The 19,694-nt window shown below is 42.8% G+C and overlaps 1 protein-coding gene across 1 annotated transcript in view; it reads right to left on the bottom strand.

Annotated features, from left to right (window-relative positions):
• Nucleotides 1-3,726: 3,726 nt before the first annotated feature.
• Eif3h (eukaryotic translation initiation factor 3 subunit H) overlaps nucleotides 3,727-19,694 on the bottom strand; it is an 82,893-nt gene continuing 66,925 nt past the window's right edge. Inside the window, exons 3-8 of the mRNA XM_032915320.1 lie at nucleotides 17,622-17,789; nucleotides 16,049-16,148; nucleotides 14,862-15,011; nucleotides 8,284-8,404; nucleotides 6,401-6,533; nucleotides 3,727-3,962 (exon numbers count right to left, since the gene is read on the bottom strand). Coding sequence (XP_032771211.1) covers nucleotides 3,865-3,962; nucleotides 6,401-6,533; nucleotides 8,284-8,404; nucleotides 14,862-15,011; nucleotides 16,049-16,148; nucleotides 17,622-17,789 — 770 coding nt within the window. The 3' untranslated portion in view covers nucleotides 3,727-3,864. The remainder of the gene's footprint in view (nucleotides 3,963-6,400; nucleotides 6,534-8,283; nucleotides 8,405-14,861; nucleotides 15,012-16,048; nucleotides 16,149-17,621; nucleotides 17,790-19,694) is intronic.

Raw genomic sequence — 19,694 nt, 5'->3', positions numbered from 1 at the left:
CCAACAGAAAACTCCACACACCTGACGTATGAGTCCCTGACCAGTCAATGGACTCTAACAGCTGCCGACACTGCAGCCCCTCCTTACGTTACAGTGGAAGTGAGTCTCAGATATGCATCCGCCCTGTTCCATGTCTGAGCCTATCATCCCTTTTGTACAGCGCCAGTGAGGAGATGGCCTGAAGCACTCTCCAGGGAACCAAGAATCATTTGCTATCAAAAAAGGGTTCACAACTAAAATACAGAATGTGCAACAGTTGATTATCAGTATGCAGAGTCCAATGCCAGTACATGAAGCAGACACAAATTCTTTAAGATCCCAAAAATCACAATATGGACCATGTAGGAACACTTTAGAATACAGAAAAACAAAGTATCTCAATACTGTACATGAGAAATCATACTAAAATCTATTATAATCACAATTTCCAACAAATGAAATTCTTCAAAAGCGGAACCTTTGACACATTTACATTAATGCTAAAACAAGGGATTTTTTTTTATAACTTTAGTTCTGAATGCTAGCCCAAAAGATTTGAAATTATCGAGCCTCAGCACCCTTGTTCACAATAGCTAGTTTATGGATTCAGTCTAAGTGGCCACCAATGGAAGACTGGATAGACACGCTATGCAAAACACGCTATGAAAAACACGCACGATGAATACTAAGTGACCCTAAACAGGAGAAACGCTGTCATTTGTAACATTAATAGAATGCCAGAGCGTAAGTTTCAACTAAACCACATAAACCATATACCAACCAAATGGTGCGTGCTCCAGTATTTATAGATGAAACAATTACACCCCTGAAGCCAAGTATGGGGAGGGGGATGGCAAAGCATGGGTAGGGGTGATCATCAAATGCTGGACTGGAATGTTTTGAGATGTTATGAAACTTGATAAGTTTTGCTAAAACAAAACTGAAACATGTTACATTTCCAAGTTGCCAAGTAGATGGAACCCAACTGTTCTCAGGTTATCACATTGCATGATATCAGGTACCGAAGTTATAGATAGCATGGCTGGCTTGTTGTGGCATTATATTGCATTCAAAACTCATGCTGCTTTACGATGTACAAATACATGTAATTTGTGCATGTAGAGATCTTATGTGAGGCCAGTGCCTTTGTACACGTGTACAGACTAGTTGAAGTGTTCTGAGTCTTTTACGCTCTGCCTTATTCCTTTGATCTGTGTCTCACATTGAACAGAAGTTAGGCTGGCAATGAACTTGGTTATGCTCCTGCCTCCACACCCCACAGCACTGGTGTTACAGATCATGCATGCACCATATCCACTCTTGCACAAAGAACACCTTTCCAGCTCCTACGTTTTTTTACAAAAAAAAAAAAATGTATTTTAAGTTGCTCAAATCTGTAGTTCTCTCTGGTATTCAAGCATTACCAATGATTATGGGGCCAATGTATATTTAATTCCTTAGTGCTTAACATTCAATTTTCCATCAGATCGCAATAGATTTTCCTGCCTTTCTGTAGCTAAATGAATGCTAGACCTTGTACCAAGTTCCTAAGCTTTTTGGTGTTTAAAGAAGCCACAAATAAAAAAAAATTAATATTAACAAATGGTGTTCCTTGGTCTCTGGAAACCTTTTACTATTGTGCTGAAATTGAGTCTCAGTCTGAACCTATTCCCCAACATGACATGATGTGACAACCTAATTTTCATTTCCTTCTTTTCCTAAAGTTCTACCCACAATTCCTCAGTAAGAAGCTACTGAAATCACCTGTTAAGCATCCATTCATGCTTCACTGAGTTAGTGAAACCTAATGAACACTGGGTGTAAGAACCACACTTCTACAAAACATAGGATCTAGTAACTTCATCTCACATCATGAGAACAGTTAGTACGGGGACATTTGAGCTGGCTGTCCACCACTTTCCTCTGATTCTTTAGGAGTGGTTGTCTAATGGCAATAAAATCCCAAGTCCAGGCAAATAGAATGCAGAAAGATAAACCAGGAGCGCCCCCTTGTCTTGTTTACTCAAATGTCCCAAATAAGGGATCAGCAGAGGCAGGGAGGACAGAACATTTCCTTTTTCTTTTTCTCCCCCAGCACTGAGCACTGGGCCCAGGGCCTCCCACTTGCTAGGCAAGTTCCCCACCTGTAAGCTGTATCTTCAACAAAACCCTTCTGGAAGGCAATCTGAATATATAACTAAAAGGTTATAAACTTATCAGCTTCTTGGCTAGCAGCCCCATTAAAGGAATTTATCCTAGGTAAATAAGGACATACAAAATTAGAGACTCGGTCTCTAGACCTAAGGTCCTCAGCTTTTAAAGGTACAACTCAAATAACCACCTCACATCCTGGAGAGATTGTCTAGAATATTAACAGTCTCCCAGATGACCAATCTCTTCCTTAGCTAATTGTGGTGCTAAACAAACGTGAGATCTTCAATAATCTTTCAGATATGTAGCCCTTATACTCATGAGCCTCGTGCCTTGGCCTCCTGAATACTAAGATAGTTTATAAAGTAGGTGCCTGTTGTAGATCGCTGTTTGTATTTTCTGTATATTTGAATAATTTTATACACCAAGCATGGAGGTAACCATAGTGGTGCCTGATCACGTACTCAAGCGATGTCAGGTAAAATCTTAAGTCAGATAAAGACTAGAGCTTGTGATTAAGCAGTGGAAGGGGACGGTGGAGCTGGAAATTTGAGGGGGGGGGCGAGGGAGGAAGAAGAGAGAGAGGAGGATGGAGAGAGAAGATGGATGAAGAAGAGGTTGAAGAGGGAGTAGACCCACGTGGCCTGGAGGAGCCACAAGTAGCTAGGGACTTCAAAGATGGGCAATATAGTGTAGTGGTATATTTGCCCAAGTGTTCAGCTTGTAATTATATTATTGAGTTGCGTGTTCTTTGCACGGGCATTTTGGGGTTGGAGATTTACCATTGTAAGTCTGGCTGGTATAACGTAAGTATCTAGTGTTTTCATTTCATGGGGCTAAGGAGAGCTGAGTGAGCGGTAGCTGGCGCTCTGCAGGCCACCAGGTGTGATTGGCCTGGGAAATGCTAGTGGTAGCTCCAGGCACTGCAGGAAAAACTGCTTTGGTCAGGGGCAGGAACCAGGGCAAGACAGGCCCCAGAGCTAGCCATGGTGGGGTGAATGAAACTGGATGCCAGTGAGTAGCAGGATTCAGGGTGGGTTTTTAAAAAACAACAACCAAAACAACCAACCAAACAAACAAACCAAAAAAACCTTACACACTACAGGTGGTGCCACTGTGCTTGGTGTATAAAATTATTCAAATATATTTTTCCAATGTACTATATTCTCCTAAGTTTTCTTCTTGCATGTACAACAGTTAGTGGTATGACAACACTTTGTGATATAGGAAGATAAATAGGAATTCCTAAACAAATATAAAAATATCAATTTTATTTTCATATAAAATACCTGATAAAATGACCTTTAAAATTCATATGCTCAGTGATCTATGAATATGGAAACAGGTATCTATCACCTGAAGAAAGGGAAGAGTCAAATGAAGGCAAACTACTCCAAGCCTGGGAAGTACAGAAAACACCCACAGGCCTCCAGAGCAGAGCCTGAAAGAGGCCAGCAGCCCAGAAAGGGCGGGGAAGGGAGAGGACAACAGAGACTGCCGCAGGAGTGTACTGAGTGCGAGAGAGTGCCGAGGTCTGGTCAAGGCTTCTTCAATCTTTTTGGAAATAAAGAAAATGAAACAAACACACACAAAGGCAACTGAACAACCAAGTAACTTTTTATTATTGGCTATAAAGCCATTACAGCACTAAGAGCACAGTGCGCCTCTCCAACACGTTTCCAAGAGTCACTCTGGAGTCTCACAGTCGGTCTTCTTTGCAGGAAGCTTCCTTTCTTAGTTATTGTACTCCTGAAGGGCCTGAGCCATGAAGAGCTTGCCTAAGTTCTGGGCAGTGAACTCCTTGATGTTCTGGCAGTAAGTGTTAATCTGGCCTGCACATTTGAGTAGAGAAATCATAATTAATGTTCAACAAACTGAAAAATGGCCTAGAATTTCAAAACTAAAATCACTTGTATATAGTTTTAAACCAAGAATTAACTAAAGGAAAAACAACCCAGTGATATTTTTTTTCCCCACAAGACATAAAGAATGTTTTTTGTGGGGGTTGGGGATTTAGCTCAGTGGTAGAGCGCTTGCCAAGCAAGCGCAAGGCCCTGGGTTCAGTCCCCAGCTCCGAAAAAAAAAAAAAAAGAAAAAAAAAAACAAAACAAAACAAAAAAAGAATGTCTTTTGCAAAGAATCTATATTAGGGACCTACCACCTACCTAGTAATCTTCAGTCACAAATTCCTGCCTCATAGCTGTCCCCCTACAGCAGGTCAGACCCACACCAAGCTAAGACAACTTAGAGGACAATATAGACTCTCCTTAGCAGGCAGGAGGACAAACAAAATAAAACCACAACCTGTAGCTCGCCAGGGTTCACAGGGCCCGTATGTGAACGGCCACCTTAGTTTAGAGTATAATCTTTGGGAGTGCTAAGGGTCCTTCCCTCGGGCCCCAGCTGAGCAAGAGCCCAGCCCTCCTGAAGTTCTTAAGGGAGCCTTGAGTGTCAGAAAGCTGGCACAGCTGCACCTGGCTCAAACAGTCTATACGCTACCTGAACTTGACCTTAAGAAAGGGACTGTGCCTCTAATTTAAAAATTGCAAAACCTTCACTAAAAAAACATAGAAGACTACAAGACAAAAACCTAGGGAGGGAAGTGCCCGATTCCACCCAAAGCACAGTAAAAGTGGACAGCATGAGGTTTTTAATTTAAAAAGAGCCAACTAGGGGTTGGGAATTTAGCTCAGTGGTAGAGCGCTTGCCTAGCAAGCACAAGGCCCTGGGTTCGGTCCCCAGCTCCGGAAATAAAAAAAAGAGCAAACTAAAAACAGTAAAGGGTCGGATGGGACTGGCTCCTTGTAGAACAGCGCCTGCAGGCCAAGGCTCAGGGGCGGCTCTATTCCCAGGGTGCACTTGTGGAAGGCAGCTATACAGACTTGAGTTGTCCTAGACCTCCACGAGTGTATGGTGACCCACACACAGCCACCCCTTCACAAACAGTACAGCTCTAATCTGACAAAGAAAACAGTGAGAAAAGATGGTGAAATCGTTTCTACGTCTGAGAGAGTGGCACTGTAAGGCAGACCATCCATCCACAATCACAGCTTAAACACTGCACTGCACAGGACCAGCAGGCGTGAAGTGTCCTGGCTGGTGTCCCTGGGATTCAGACAGACATCTGCCCCAAGACTTGCTGACAGTCCCACCTCATCTTCATTCCACAGCTCGCTGGAAAGCTGAATGCAGTGTGACATCAGACCGTACCACTGCAACCTACACGTACTGCTCAGAGGTGACTGGACTTTCAATGAGAATACATAAAAATAAGACTGGATGCCACAAGAAGTTAGAATACAGGGACTCAAAAGTCCTGTTCATGAAGGAGGTGGGCAGCCATATCCCAGGAGAGCTCGTTCTGCTGAGATTGCAGGTTATCCACTATGGGTTATCATTATACATTGGCCTGGAGCCAAGGTGCAGTACAGGTTACAGATCCGTGAGGAAGAGCACGAATTAAGAGAAAGCATGAGGATCCCACTCCTCATAGACACCTTCACCATAGTGCTCACAGTGTCACCATCAAGTCAAACGTCTGTTCACCCTCTCAATGAATTCAGTGAAGACAAGCTTTTAATGTTTCACGCTAAAATCTTGTTCAACAAAATTATTACAAAAATACAGCCCATACATACATACATACATACATACATACATACATACATACATATGTATGTACGTGTGTGTGTGTGTGTGTGTGTGTGTGTGTGTGTGTGTGTGTGTGTGTGTGTGTGACAAAAACACTATGCTGGGCAGTGGTGGTACACACCCTTGATACCAGCTCTTTGGAGGCCAGCCAGGCTACACAGTGAGACCCTACCTCAAAAACAAACAAAAAAACAAAACATAACAAAACAAACAAAAAAGCCCAGAACAATGCTAGCCACTAAAAAGAGATGCTAAGACCCAGTATCCACAAAGGTTCTTTTCTATATTGCCATAGTCAAAATAGACCAGCATTTTCCTCACATTAGAAACCCAGGAGAAGAGATGAAAGGGCTTTAGTTCTAGGTTTCCACGAAAGATGTCTCACACAAAACCTATTTTAGAAAGCACAGTGCCAGCCCAGACATGTTTAGATACACACATACCAAGTGAAGCCCTGAAGAATCCAAGGCACAAAGGGCTGGAGGTGAGACACAGATCAAACCCTTACCACTTATAAAACACTAGTGCTTAGGACCCATGATGCTGTTGGGGAAATTTTCACTGTCTACTGCTCCCTGAGGAAGACGAGAGCCACATGTGTCCCCACGGCAAGTAATACCTGCAATGAGCAGCGAGTCCATCCTGGCAGGGGCTTGGTGGGGCTTGAAGAGTTTGGAGAGGTCCTCCTCAGGGAGCGGGGGCTCGCCTCGACTCTGCCGCTGCATATTCTCCTGCTGGCGACGCTGCTGATACTACAGTCAAAGAGACAAGCACTCATCCTTCTCAATCGAGAAATGAGCATGTATGGGAGCGTCTCTGTCTCTGTCTGTCTGTCTGTCTGTCTCTCTCTCACACACACACACACACACACACACACACACACACACACACACACACACACACACACACGCACGCACGGCAGCCAATAAAGAGCCCGGTGTCACTGTACTCTCCAAGAGTCTACTACTACCTTCAGAAGACAGGCTTGAAAAAAAGGACCTTAGAGGAACATGACTTGCCAGTGACATGCTGACACTTTGGACAAAGGGGAAGGCTATTCATCCCAATATTAACAACTAAGTAAAAAATTATTCTACTGACCCAAAATACTGTCAACAAAGAGAACACCAATATGGCAGCTCTGCTGATGTTACTAACACTGCCTTTCTTGTCACACCATTGTTCTTGGTGCTCCCCTGTGCCTTAGCGCATACTAGCTCACACAAGACTTCCAAAGCATACACATTTCTCGATGCCTCTGTCTGACTAGGGAGGATGGATATACTCAGACACTGATTAACAATAAAACCACATGCCAATTACAACGAAATGAGAGTGCTTGTAGATGGCTTGTCACAACAGCAGATTATCAGGTTGGGTAACGAGAGAAATCTCCATGGACTGATACATGTTTAGAGTCCTTGGACCCCTGTGAAAATCAGTGGTAATGACTCTTCTAAAGAAGCCTAACTGGCTTTACAAAGATTTCATCCTATAGGACGAGGGACATTGACACAAACCTAAAAGGGATTCTGAGCAGCGTCATTAAGCACAAACATCAATGTAAGATCTCAATACACTGAAGTTGAAAAGTATGCATAGCTCTTAATGAATCTGATACCGCATGTGAGTCCTTTCTCTACAAAATCAAGCAAGAGAACGAAACCAAGCTGGGGTCCCACCCTCTGCTCCACAGTTTGTCTGAGACTATCTGAGACTATCCATACATACATACATACATACATACTTCTCCTTTCAAAAGTGGCAAAAGTATGCATTTTAAATTCACTACATTCGTGAACTGATGCTAAGATTTTTAAATACAATACTCTCAGAACTGCCTAGCTGTGCTTAAGCACAGTATTTAACATCTCCTTTATAGAGGCTTTTAACATAGTGGTCAAATGTAAACACCATTTTCATAGATAAAACATGCTCAACTCTGAATCAAAGGCGAGAACATTTGAGTAATAAGAACAGAATTCCACCAAGACACGGTGAAAGGCAGCCACGAGGCCGTCAGGTAACATGAATAAAGGGGTTAAAGGCACAAAAAAGACTATGCATGTGCATATGAGAATCTTCAGGTAATCTTAGGGTTTTATATGCACTACACTCGCTATTTCACAGCAGTTGGTCTATTATTTCCTATCAAAACTGCTTGCTCTTAATCACAATTGCTCAGTTTTTAAGTGAACTGAAGATTGCTAAGTGTGCCACAACGAGCCCCTGGCAAACCAGTTACAGTCAGTGAAGAAATGAGCTGCAACACTCGGGGTCACTCTGCCTCCGACTTTCTCAATAATGTATCACCTGTTTGCATAACCTTGACATTATACTCTGAGCTTAATAGATTAGTGCTCTCTAAGTCAGGTATTTTTAAGTACAAGGTGTAAATTGATACTACGCAAAGAATATTCTTTTAAAACATGGTAGTTATGAGGTCAATGGTTTCCCAACAGCTCTGAAGGGGACTCTGAGATGCTGTACCTAAGCACTAACCTGGTGTTTCTGCTGCTGCTGCTTGCTGCTGTTCCTCATGTATGTGTTGTATTTGATTATGTCCTGACTCATTTCATCCACCCGGTCCATCAGCAACTGCAGATTCTTCCCCAAGTGATTGCTGAAAAGGAAGTACATCACCATGTCATTTTTCTGCTTACTGCATGGCAGGCGCTCTCAGCAGTTCGAGATGTTAGCTGGACTTGCCTTCTGTTAGCAGGGTGAGCCCACACATATGTAGGAGCAAGGGTAGCCAGTAGGGACAGCTTGTTAATAAGCTTCCTAGTCAGCCTCAAGCATAACCCAGGAGTGCCTGCTGCACTAGTTCCATTTCTTCTCAAAGCACAGGGGTGAGGGCCAAGAACTGTTCAGCGTGTCTACTGAGAGTTTATAATGGGCATTTTTTAAAAAAACTAAGCTTAATTTAAATTCTATACTCCTGAACTTTTTTTTCTTAAAACCTTTCCCTCCTGCCCCAGGGACTTTAAATTAGCAGTCCCCAGAAAGAACGTGTAAACAATTAAAGCTCCTCAAACTGCACTTCTTATCCAGCAGACTCTAAACACAACGGTAGCATTTGCTCTGCAGAGCAAATGATCTCTTTGTCTCTTGTCGTTCCTAGATTTCCAGTAGGTGGTCTTTTATACTCCTTTCAGTTCAGGCACCAACATCTTCTTTATATAAAGGGATGGTAAGGATTGACAGAATGACCCCATCCACCACTGCTGCCTGCAATCTGCGGCTTCAAGGAAGCCTGGACAACTGATAGACACATATAAGCCAGCAGCCGCCGGCTGACAACCAGTACTCCCCATCACTAACTTCAGGCACACAGATATTTGCTACAGTTTATGACTTGCCAGTCTCAGCTACTGGCAACAGAGAGACAGCACTGAATGAGACACACACATCTCTCTCTTCACTGGACCTTTAACTGTGGAGAGCTGAGGACGTGCTTTAGATAGCATGTCAGATCTCTCTGAGGAGATGACAGGCTGAAAACAGAGCATTAGAAGTCAGCAATGCCAGCAAACATTCTGGAGAAAAGATAAGTACAAGTGATGAAGGCCCGAGACAGGCAAGAAATAGGCATTTTCAAATCCATTTGATGTAAAAATAAAAATCACCCAAAAGTCCCAGTGGCATCCAAGCTCCCCTCCAGCCCTGCCTGCCATGAGGTCTGTGGGAATGATTCTTCCCAGCACCACTGTGACAGTGTCCTGGACAATTAAAGACTAACCTGCTTCCTTTAAAAAGGGTACCATCACGCAACTATGTCTCTTGTAAAACACTGAATGGGAGGGGCTGTGGCGATGCACACCTTTACCTCAGCGCTTGGGAGGCAGAGACAGGCGGCATTTCTTGAGTTTGAGGTCAGCCTGGTCTACAGAGCGAGTTCCAGGACAGCCATGGCTACACAGAGAAAGACAATCTCAAAAAAACAAATACAAAACGAAGCCAGTGAACATGTACATGTGTGCACGCGCGCACACACAAACAAACACACACACACGCACCCCATTTCAGAGAAAGACCATTAGCCTGACCAGGCACATCAGCACTGAGCATACAGCAACGTGAGCAGAACTTTGCTGCAGTTCCACATATGGGGCGTTATAGAGGAGCGGGATGCTGGTGGCTCCGTGTCCTGGTTTGAACAGCCAACCAGTTAAGGAAGAAAAGGCTGGGAAGCTTGGAACCAGATCAAAGTAAACATAACTAAATTATAGATTCTATTGGGAATCAGAAAATTAGAAAGTTTGGGTCTTTTTTCTTAAATGGTGTTATGATGAGAATTGTGTGTGTGCAAATGGTGTTATAATAGAATGAGGTGTAGGGGTAGGGGTGTGTGTGTGTGTGTGTGTGTGTGTGTGTGTGTGTGTGTGTGTGTGTGTGTGTGTGTGTGTGAATAAAGCTACCTTTCAATCCTGTCAAGCAGTTCAGATAACCCTGACTCAACAACCATAGCTACCTAGTCTGTCTTCTCCAGTCCTCCCCGCTCCCTTTTGCATTTTCCCCACAGGGATTCATGGAGCCCAAGCTGGCCTTGTTAACACTGAAGCTAGCTTGAACCAGCCCCCGTCTCCCATCGTCTTGCCTCTAGCTATACTGTTGGCATTTTAGACATGTGGAACCACCTGGCTTCAAGTACTCCTTTAATAGCAATACTCAATTTATATTTATAGTATTCCATTGGAAGTGTTGAACCACTTTTTAACTTGAAAAATATTTCTTTGAGAATTGGGATTGTTGTTTTCTAATGTCTTAATAGTTTGATTTTAATTCATCCAGACTCAAGTGTTTGGGCATATGGTGTAGGATGAGAAAGGAGAGAGTTCTTCCTAGTCGCTAAGCGGACGCCCAGGACCAGGGATCAGTCATGTTGCTTCCCAAATCACTTCACAATTCATTGACCAGTACTGCAGCTCACGCTTGTCTTTCCCCTCATACTGACGCCATCTTCTCACTGCCTGCCGCTCCCTTAAACAATAAGGATCACAGTGTAAGACACCACTGCACTTAGCACACTGCGCAGAGAACAGAGTACGGAGATAGGCTTGTAAGCATGTGAAGTGCTGTAGCAGATGTCCAACAGATGCTTATAAAAGATGGCTTGATCAGATAGAATGAGACCCTCCCAGACTGTCTGACAACCACAGTTTGGGCTTCTGAAAAGGAGACAGTGGCAGGCAGAAAGCAGAAAGGCATATACATCCTATAGGTACTGGGCAAAAGCAGTGAGCTGGACCCCAGTGTGACAAAGATGTACAGAAGGAGTAGTGATTAGCTCAGCAGAACAGAATACACTCAAAACCAGGACGTGAGCATTATGGCACTGTACATAGGCAGGAGTCATTCTACAAAGCACTATGACAGCCCTGAGGTGAGCAGCAGTCATGCCTCAGAACTTTGCAATCTCAGGCTCTGTCTAAAGACAATGCGACCAGTAAAGACTTAAAGTCAGGGACGATAATGACGCAGAAGTTCATGGCGTAAGATGAACTCACCCCTCGATGTACGCGGGGCAGACGGATCCAGAAGAACACGGACAGTGGACAGATCATCAAGAGAGTTCAGTAGTAACCCTTACATTAATGGACCAGAAGGAAGTGCTGCAACAGTGTTCAATGCAGAGTACATCCGGGGACGCAGTGACAAGTCTTTAAAAATCCAACAACATGCAATGAATGCAACAGTGTAGTGCATGGGTAGTGGGAAGTGAGGAGACAGACAGAGCGACAGAAAATCCTGCCAAGAAACTTAGGCGTCCCTAGCAAGTAAAGCAGGTTGTCTCTGACTCTGCTGCTTGCCACTGCCTCCCATCCTCGAGCCTGGTTGGGCCTCGGCTGGAAAGGATGCACCTCGTCCTGCTAGGACCTGGGATCTCAAGGCAGGGTGGCACTCAAGATGGGCTGCCCTTCTCTGAGGAGAAGGGGAGGATATAACGGGGAGAGGGACTTGTAAGGGTGGGATAGCAGGGGGCTTCAACAGGGTATAAAGTGAGTAAATAAATTAATGGGGGAAAAAGAAGTGTAAGCACAATAAACAGTGGAAAGTTGGAGAACTTTTAAAAAGTTAAAGTCAAGGTTGTTCTTTCTGCCACAGAGAAAGCCTGGCAGTGATGGCACACTAGGAAAGACAGGAAATGAAAAATCTATGTGAAGACAGACATTCAGTGTCCTTCAGCTCATGAGGTCATGAAGGTTGGGGCAGGGTACAACGGCCTGGGGGACAAATAGTTTAACAGTGAAAGAACATAGCTATGTCAAGTATATGAAATACTATTCACATGACCGATTGTTATAAGACACACTCCTACCTGCAGGGCACAGGCAAAGAAAAGTTCATCACTCCCAGAGCTGAGAGGTGCCACAGAGAGCTGGAGAGCCACTGCTGAATGCAAAGATGCTATCAATCCTGGAGAATGCTACACTCATTTTAGCAACAAAGTTAAAATGGGCCTTTCTGGAGCTGGAGCATTAGCCCATCTAGGCTGGCTCACGAGGACCTGTATCTCAAGTTCCAGGGAGATCTGACTGACGCGCAGGTGCACATGCATGCGCGTGCACACGCACACACAAAAGACTACCATAATCATGGTGTTCGGACTTCAAAGACAGTGTGACATGTATATCACAATAATAGCCTTTAGAAATAGTTAGAAACACTCAAAAAGACACATAGTGTCTGGGCATCAGGAATTAACAATCCCACAAGAAACAATTTTCTGGAAAATCTTTTCAGAATTGGTTTAGCCTGTGCAGGGAAACAGGAGTTCCTGTGAGGAGTTTCTATAATCCAGCCCTGCCTTTTATTGCCAAGAAACAAAGAACTGAAAATGGATAACTTAAACAGATGTGAACCAAGACGGTGAAGTCAGCTCTTGCCACAGGATCAGTTCATGCTTAGTGTCCTGACTATAGGATACTCACCTCAGGTTTACTATCTAAAAGAAGGAACTGGCACTGTTTTCCCTGCGTGGAAAGCTCAAGGCCTATGTCCTGCAAATATTAAGATGAATAAAGACAGATCTAGAACACCCCTTTAGTAAAATGTAGAAATTAAGACCCTGAACAAAAGGAACTGTATATCTGAAGCATGTGTAAAACAAATTAATTCTAAATAAAAGAACTGATACCCACATATGGGTCATAAAAGAAAAAATAAACCTAGTATCTAAGGAAGAAACTAAAAACAGGCAATACTCCAGGTATCATCGTGTTACTCTGTTAATGTGGGAGAGGAAAAGAGGATGCACAAAAGGTTCATTCTGCTACCTCATGGCAGTGACACCTGGCTCCACACAGGAGTCCACAGGTATACAACAACAGGCACTGGTCGTACCTCCTCCCCGCAAAACACTAATTTACCCTTTAAGCAATTCACAGGGAAAGCAGAGAGCCTCTCTTTCAGAGTCCCAACAATACAGAGGATAAAACCACAATAACATAGTATTTGAGGATGTTTAGTGATAGGGCAAGCCAGGATAATATTCTTGGCTATTCGGATTGTACAGACAGGCTCACTGGTGACCTGAGAGCTACACAAACGCTATACTGTTCTGTATGTTCAATACAGAAAGCCAGGGTAGAAGGGAAGACATGAATTATACTAGGCAGGTTTTGTGTAGTAAATTTAAAATTACTACACAACTGTGTGCCAACACATCAAATTGTAACCTCCCACACCGTTAAAGAGGGCCCTTAGCTTGATCCTTTAAATACAGGTGTGCCAAGTACCTTTGTAAAAACAAAAGAAAGAATTGATCTTCTTAAGCAGACAAATACAAGGATTGCTATGAAAGTACCTTTGCATCCATACGGTTCACCCTTTGGCTCCGTGAAATCTGGCTATATCACTTAGCATTCTGGTCATCCTTGGGTTTCCATCTTGTTGCCCTTCAAGGCCTTTACCTTAGCCTTTGTGATGGATTATTGTGATTCGATGCTACCTGAATCATGGTGTTACTCATGCAGAACATGGGAAACACTGGTCTCCCTCCAGTCCTTTCCTCCTCTCAATAATTAACAAAGTTTTCGTTGCCCTTACTAACTTATATTGAATGTAACTACAAATCTGATAAATAATTGAAGTTCTGCTCAAAACTGATTGCTTAAGAAAAGAAAGTTTAGCTAGGAATGGAGGTGTACATCTGTGAACCCAGCACCCAGAACTCTGAGGCAGATCTGAGCACTTAAGCTACACAGTGAGACCCACAGTGTTGAGAGGAAACTGTTTCAGTCAACTGATTATCTACTCTGTTTGGTCACTTTATAGTACACGTCTGCTGGTGCCTCTTTCCACCAGAAAGAAAAGTCACAAATAAAACTGAAAAGGAATGATAGAGAAGTTGTCTGTAACTCTGACGCCTCTACTAAAAGGAAGACAGGACTGAAGCCGTCACTCGGCCATACCCAGCATGTATGAGGTCCTGGGCTCAATTCCTGTAACCGTAAAACATAAAAAGGAGCAGGAAATTGGGGAAGTTAGGGAGACAGGTCAACAGTAACGCCAGAAAAGCAACAATTTGCTCTGGGACATTTCAATCAGTATTAAAACAAAATAAAACTATGATCTTGCCAATTGGTCAGCTAAAAGAGTCACACTAAAGGAAACTGCATACTCACTGCTATTTTTAAGACAATAAAAGTGTCAGGATCAAAAATGCTAACTCTGGTCAAATACTCTAATAACTAAAAGTTTACTATTTAGGAAGACACCATCTGAACAAGGAAGGGCCAGACAGCAACCTCCTGAACCAACCTCTTGGGTTCCAGTACAGTAAGCAACGTCAAACTAAATTTCAACGACCTCTCCATGGTATTTATCCTATAAAGTCCAAATGAGACAGTGAGGAAGGTAGCCGAGGGATCTGACAACAGTGATTACCCTGAGAGTTTTCAACAGGAATCTTTACGGGGCCAGGTGAATAGTACATGCTGTTACATTTATTTCAGTAACCTCAAAGTGATTCTCAGTAATTTTTCCGTATTTCCCAAGGAAAGTATGCAAAAGAGTTTGCATTATTTAAATAAAAAAAGAGGGGTGGAGGGCTTTTATTAGGCAGGGTCACTTACCTGCTAGCAAGACTGAGCAATTCATGCTTATCAGCCACAGCGGACTTCTTCTCAAGCTCCCACATCAGGACATTGATCAAATGTGAGTTTTTAATTACAATCGGCACTTCTTCAAACATGTGCTCAAAGGTGATGTTTGCCTTTTTCAATCTGTGGAGCATGTTAAACACACTTGAGGCCAGTGGTCAGAACTGAATGCTGAATTGAGTAGTTCCTACATTTTACCTAGTCACAGGGGCCCTCCATAGGCTGGTTTCACTGGTTCTTTTAACAGCTCGGGGGCGGAGAGTGATTGCCGAACCCAAGTCCAGTGATTTGAGTAACTTTGAAAATGGTATGATTCTGAGCTATTAGCCCAGAAAATAAGGTCCTTGGCAGACAGACAGACAGGCAGGCAGGCAGGCAGGCAGGCAAAAAGCCTGCTTATTCTTTACAGTCAGGAATTCTTAAATTTTCGGTGACAGTGAAATGTCCCTGTGAGTTACTTGATTTACTGTACACTTAGAGCGGCTAGAGAGGGCAGTGCTCTCTGCACCGAGGAAGGTTAGAAGACGCAGACACACAGCTGGACACAGCCTCTCCTAGCCCAGCTACAGCTCTTCACTTAACTCAGCCCCTCTTCTAAGGATCTGCACATTTTTAGAAGCCAATGGGAAACTAGTGATGAACTGTCCTACATGAAGTTGCATATGAAGTAAAAAAGACTTCACAATAACATAAGAATTCTAAATATGAAAAAAGAAAAAACCCCCATGCCATGAAGCCAGATCCCAGAACAGTTAATTACCAATTACCCTAAATTTCCAACAGCCACTGTCTTCCCTGAGCCCCTGAACTGTTTCTACCTGTTCCACTGCATCATGCAACAGGACACGAGACGCTGGAGCAGGCCAGCCTGCAGTCCAGCAGTGGCTAACCGCTCTTCACACCCCCTCACCCTACACTCACGACGGGCTTCGTACATGGGCCAGTTAATTCCCGCTAACTGAGCTCACCAGAGTGAAGACAGCACACGAGACCTTCCATACAGGACAGTTTGAACATGGGGGAGAAATCAATGCAGAAAACTTCCACCACCCACGCAGGATTACTTATCCCAACCAAGGACTCAATACACGTGGCAAACGAAAATCCTTAAAAAAACCCTAAGTCGTTTACCATATGCCTCATGGGCCTGGAGCACTTACGCTTCCGGGGAAAAGTCCTTCTCTTTACAAACTTCCATCAGCTTAGGAGTCAGTCTGTATGCCTTCAGTGAGAGAGATCCTTGGGCGGTTTTTATGGGATCTCAAAAAAGGAAAAGAGAAAGCTATTACTGAGAATGTTGTCACCACTGGTGCTCATATAGCACCAGTTCTGGGCACACTGCTACTAATCATACAAGTTTTGAAATATGAAGACCAAACTAAATAATCAGGACATAGTTTGAAGCTGATTAAAACCAGAATAGATTTAAAATCTAGCTGGGATACCTTCAAATCCATCCCGCAAGTAGAACCAGTAAACTTGTTGAAAATCAAATGTATGATCAGTTCTATAGATCTTGTGTAAATAGTAGAAAAATATTCAATATAGAAAAATCTGTGTATACTTCTATAGCCCTTCAATCAATCAATTTAAAACAAATAGCCCTGGGAACAAAATGGATCCATCCCAGCGAGCACTGTTCACAGTTCTTCATTAGAGCAGATTGTAAAAACCAAACCACTAAGTCAAAGTGCTATCGCAAAGTGTCGTTTTAGTTTTAGGGAAGTAAGTTTTGTCAAAACTGACTGCTTAAACACTCCACTAGGAAGGGAGCTTAGCACTTGCTGCATGATAACGGCTCTGGCGAGCCAATGTTCGCCTAAAACCTGTGTTAACATTCATGTTGTCTGAAATTCAACACAGTGAAACTTTTAGCAATAGGTGATAAAATGAAAACCAAAATAGATTGCAGCAAGTGGAGAATTCATCAAGGTCTGATGATGCAATGTTTCCAGCCAATGTAAGTGCACTTTAACAACTTGTTCTCTCTGTAATCCAATTGCTAACACACTGAAACAATTTCGGGGCAGCTCGTAAGATTGATCGTATTCATTAGTATTTTTTCTGACAGATACTCAGGACGTTACATTTACTTCTCAGCTGGAAACTATATGCGAGTCTGCCAGATATGGCAAACTGTGAGTGTTTGGGGAGGGGGAGGCTATAAAGCTGTTAAATTGCCTACGGTTCTGATACAGCACAGAACATCTGGTCTGGAGAGCTTGAGGAAACACCATTAAATAGGCCGAAAAGAAAAAACCTTTGTGCTAAGAAACAGTCCAGGTTTTGTACACTGCTGTCAGAGGTTAAAAAAAAAAAAAGAAGAAGAAGAAAAAGGAAAAAAAGAGAGAGAGAAAAAAGAGAAGGAAAACTTGGCACGCTGTAGTATGATTGGTCAGTCGTGTACAGAACCAGACACTCCAGCAATGGGAGTTTGTTAGACATCTGGTCTCATTCCACCAGCCCCTGCAAGGAGGGAGGGAGATGAGGGGAAAATGAAGCAGCTACTCCAGCATTCCAAAACGTACACATCAGGCTCTGATAGCAAGAAAAATAAACAGAAAGAAGGAAACCCTGTCTAGACTTAGCTGCTGCTGAGCTGCTCCGAGAGGGCTGATGTTTACTTGAGAAGGAAGGCCTGCCAGGCTGCTCCAAGAGGCAGAAAGACAGAACGCAAAAATAGTAGGAATAATATTAAGGAGGAAAAGAATAATAAAGGAGCCTCCCACTCACCGTAAATGAGAACGACAGATTCTTCAATGGCGTGCTGGTAGCTGAACTGAGAATCCAGAAGCGCCCGGGTAACGAAGGAGCCGTAGTACGTGGACTGGTACCAGCCCACGTGGAGGTGGTCGATGTTCACATGGCGAAGGCTGCGCATCATCTCCATCTGATACTGCACTGGATGGTGAGGAAGAGGAGTTAAAGCAAAGCCCCAAAGTCCAAGCTTTAACAACGCCACCACCATTAGCTATTGGTTCAGTATAACAGGGTTCCAAATTTAAAATTACCCATTTTACACAAAAAGACAACAAAGTTTTCAAATCACTGGAAGTTGTTGTTCATACTTCTCTTTCCTAAAACTGCAAAAAAGTTAACTGTGTAAAGAAAAGGGGTACAATTTTTAGACTGTTCATAGTAGTTTCATCTGAATTAAGTCAGTTATCATTCATGGTCTCCTTCACACAGTTTTTGGAACTAAGAACTACATCCATCAAGAAAACTAAGGGGAAACAATGACCACATCACTTACATAGGAACCAGACACAGGCTACAGCTAATTCAATGGAAGAGTCCATTTTTGCCTTCATCTAGTGCCCCCTACTGCATAGACAGTTTTTTAAAAAAGCATTTTCTTTTCTTTGTATTTGTTTGTGGTAACAGATACTTTAAAACTAGATTAATTGTATTAATCACCATGTATATGACTAAAAAGTCTGATGACTTTTCTTCTTGTTGAATGGCTATATTATTCACTTAAAGCAGTAAGTATTACTAGAAAATGAGGTATAAATTCATAAAATAATAAATGACATTTAAAAGCAATACAGGGCTCAAAGGGAACTGAGTTTAGTTCCCAGCATTTATGTCAGCTAGCTCTCAACTACCTGCAACTCCACTTCTGCAACTCCACACACACACACACACACACACACACACACACACGCACACGCACACGCACGCACACGCACGCACACGCACACACGCACACACAAACATATAAGTAAATGAATTTTTTAAAATAAGCATCATAGTCTAATAATGCACATCACACACAAAAGAAAGAGGAAAGTTGTACAGTCAATCACTACCCCAGCTATTTCTGTAATGAAAATGAACGCAGGGCAGCACAGAGCAGCCACACAGCTTAACTAGATCTGATAACTTTCTTGTTTTAAATACGAGTATTTTCAAAATTTGATCAAATTTTATGAAAACTTTATTACTGCTGCTCCCAAACAGTAAACAAGACTCTGATTACAATACTGTCAACCCGTTCTAGGGCAAAGAAATTATAGATTTTATTTCAAGGACTACAAGATCATTGCAAACTCTTCACCTACTGAAAAATTGTCTAATGAAAAGCGCCACATTGCTCTTATCACTATCTGGAAGGACCGCTGTTCAATTCCACAGTAAATGTGCAAGAGGTGGATACTGTGTGCTGTCAAGAGGCACACAAATGCAAGTAAGTAACTCTCTTCAGTGTGGATGCAGCTCACTATTCCTGGGCCACGTTATTTCTTTTGTCCTTTCTTTTCTTTTTACAGGGTATAATGGAGAGGCTCGGGAAATGGCTCAGCGGTTGAGAGCACTTGCTATTTGTGCAGAGAAGCCCCGTTTCCATGGGATCTGATGCCCTTTCTGACCTCTGTGAGCACCATTCATGCAAGTGGTGCATATACCGTGTACTCAAAGCACTCATACATATAAAATAAAAAGTCAACGGGTACAGGAGAAGGCGTGATTGATATGTTACACACTTTTATAAATCCTGTTAATTTTGCAATTTTCTAAATAATATGTGAAAACAAGGCCTTTTAACTCATGTTACATTTGAAACCATAATTTAAAACACTACAACCAGACTGGAGGCAGTGGTAAAGTATCTTCCTAGCACATGGAAGGCCTTGGGTTCAATCCCCACCTACTTAACCTAAAGGAAAGTAAATAAGCAAGCCACAGCCCAGATTATCTAGTTTACACATAATGACACCCTGGAGGAAGCAGTCTCTAGCTATGAGACTCTTAAGTTAATGTAAACGGATCTGACTAATTTTAATCAAATTTAACTTACAAATAAAA

Source organism: Rattus rattus, chromosome 1 (assembly GCF_011064425.1).
Source record: "Rattus rattus isolate New Zealand chromosome 1, Rrattus_CSIRO_v1, whole genome shotgun sequence".
Taxonomy (NCBI): domain Eukaryota; kingdom Metazoa; phylum Chordata; class Mammalia; order Rodentia; family Muridae; genus Rattus; species Rattus rattus.
This window is presented reverse-complemented; position numbering and strand designations above follow the sequence as displayed.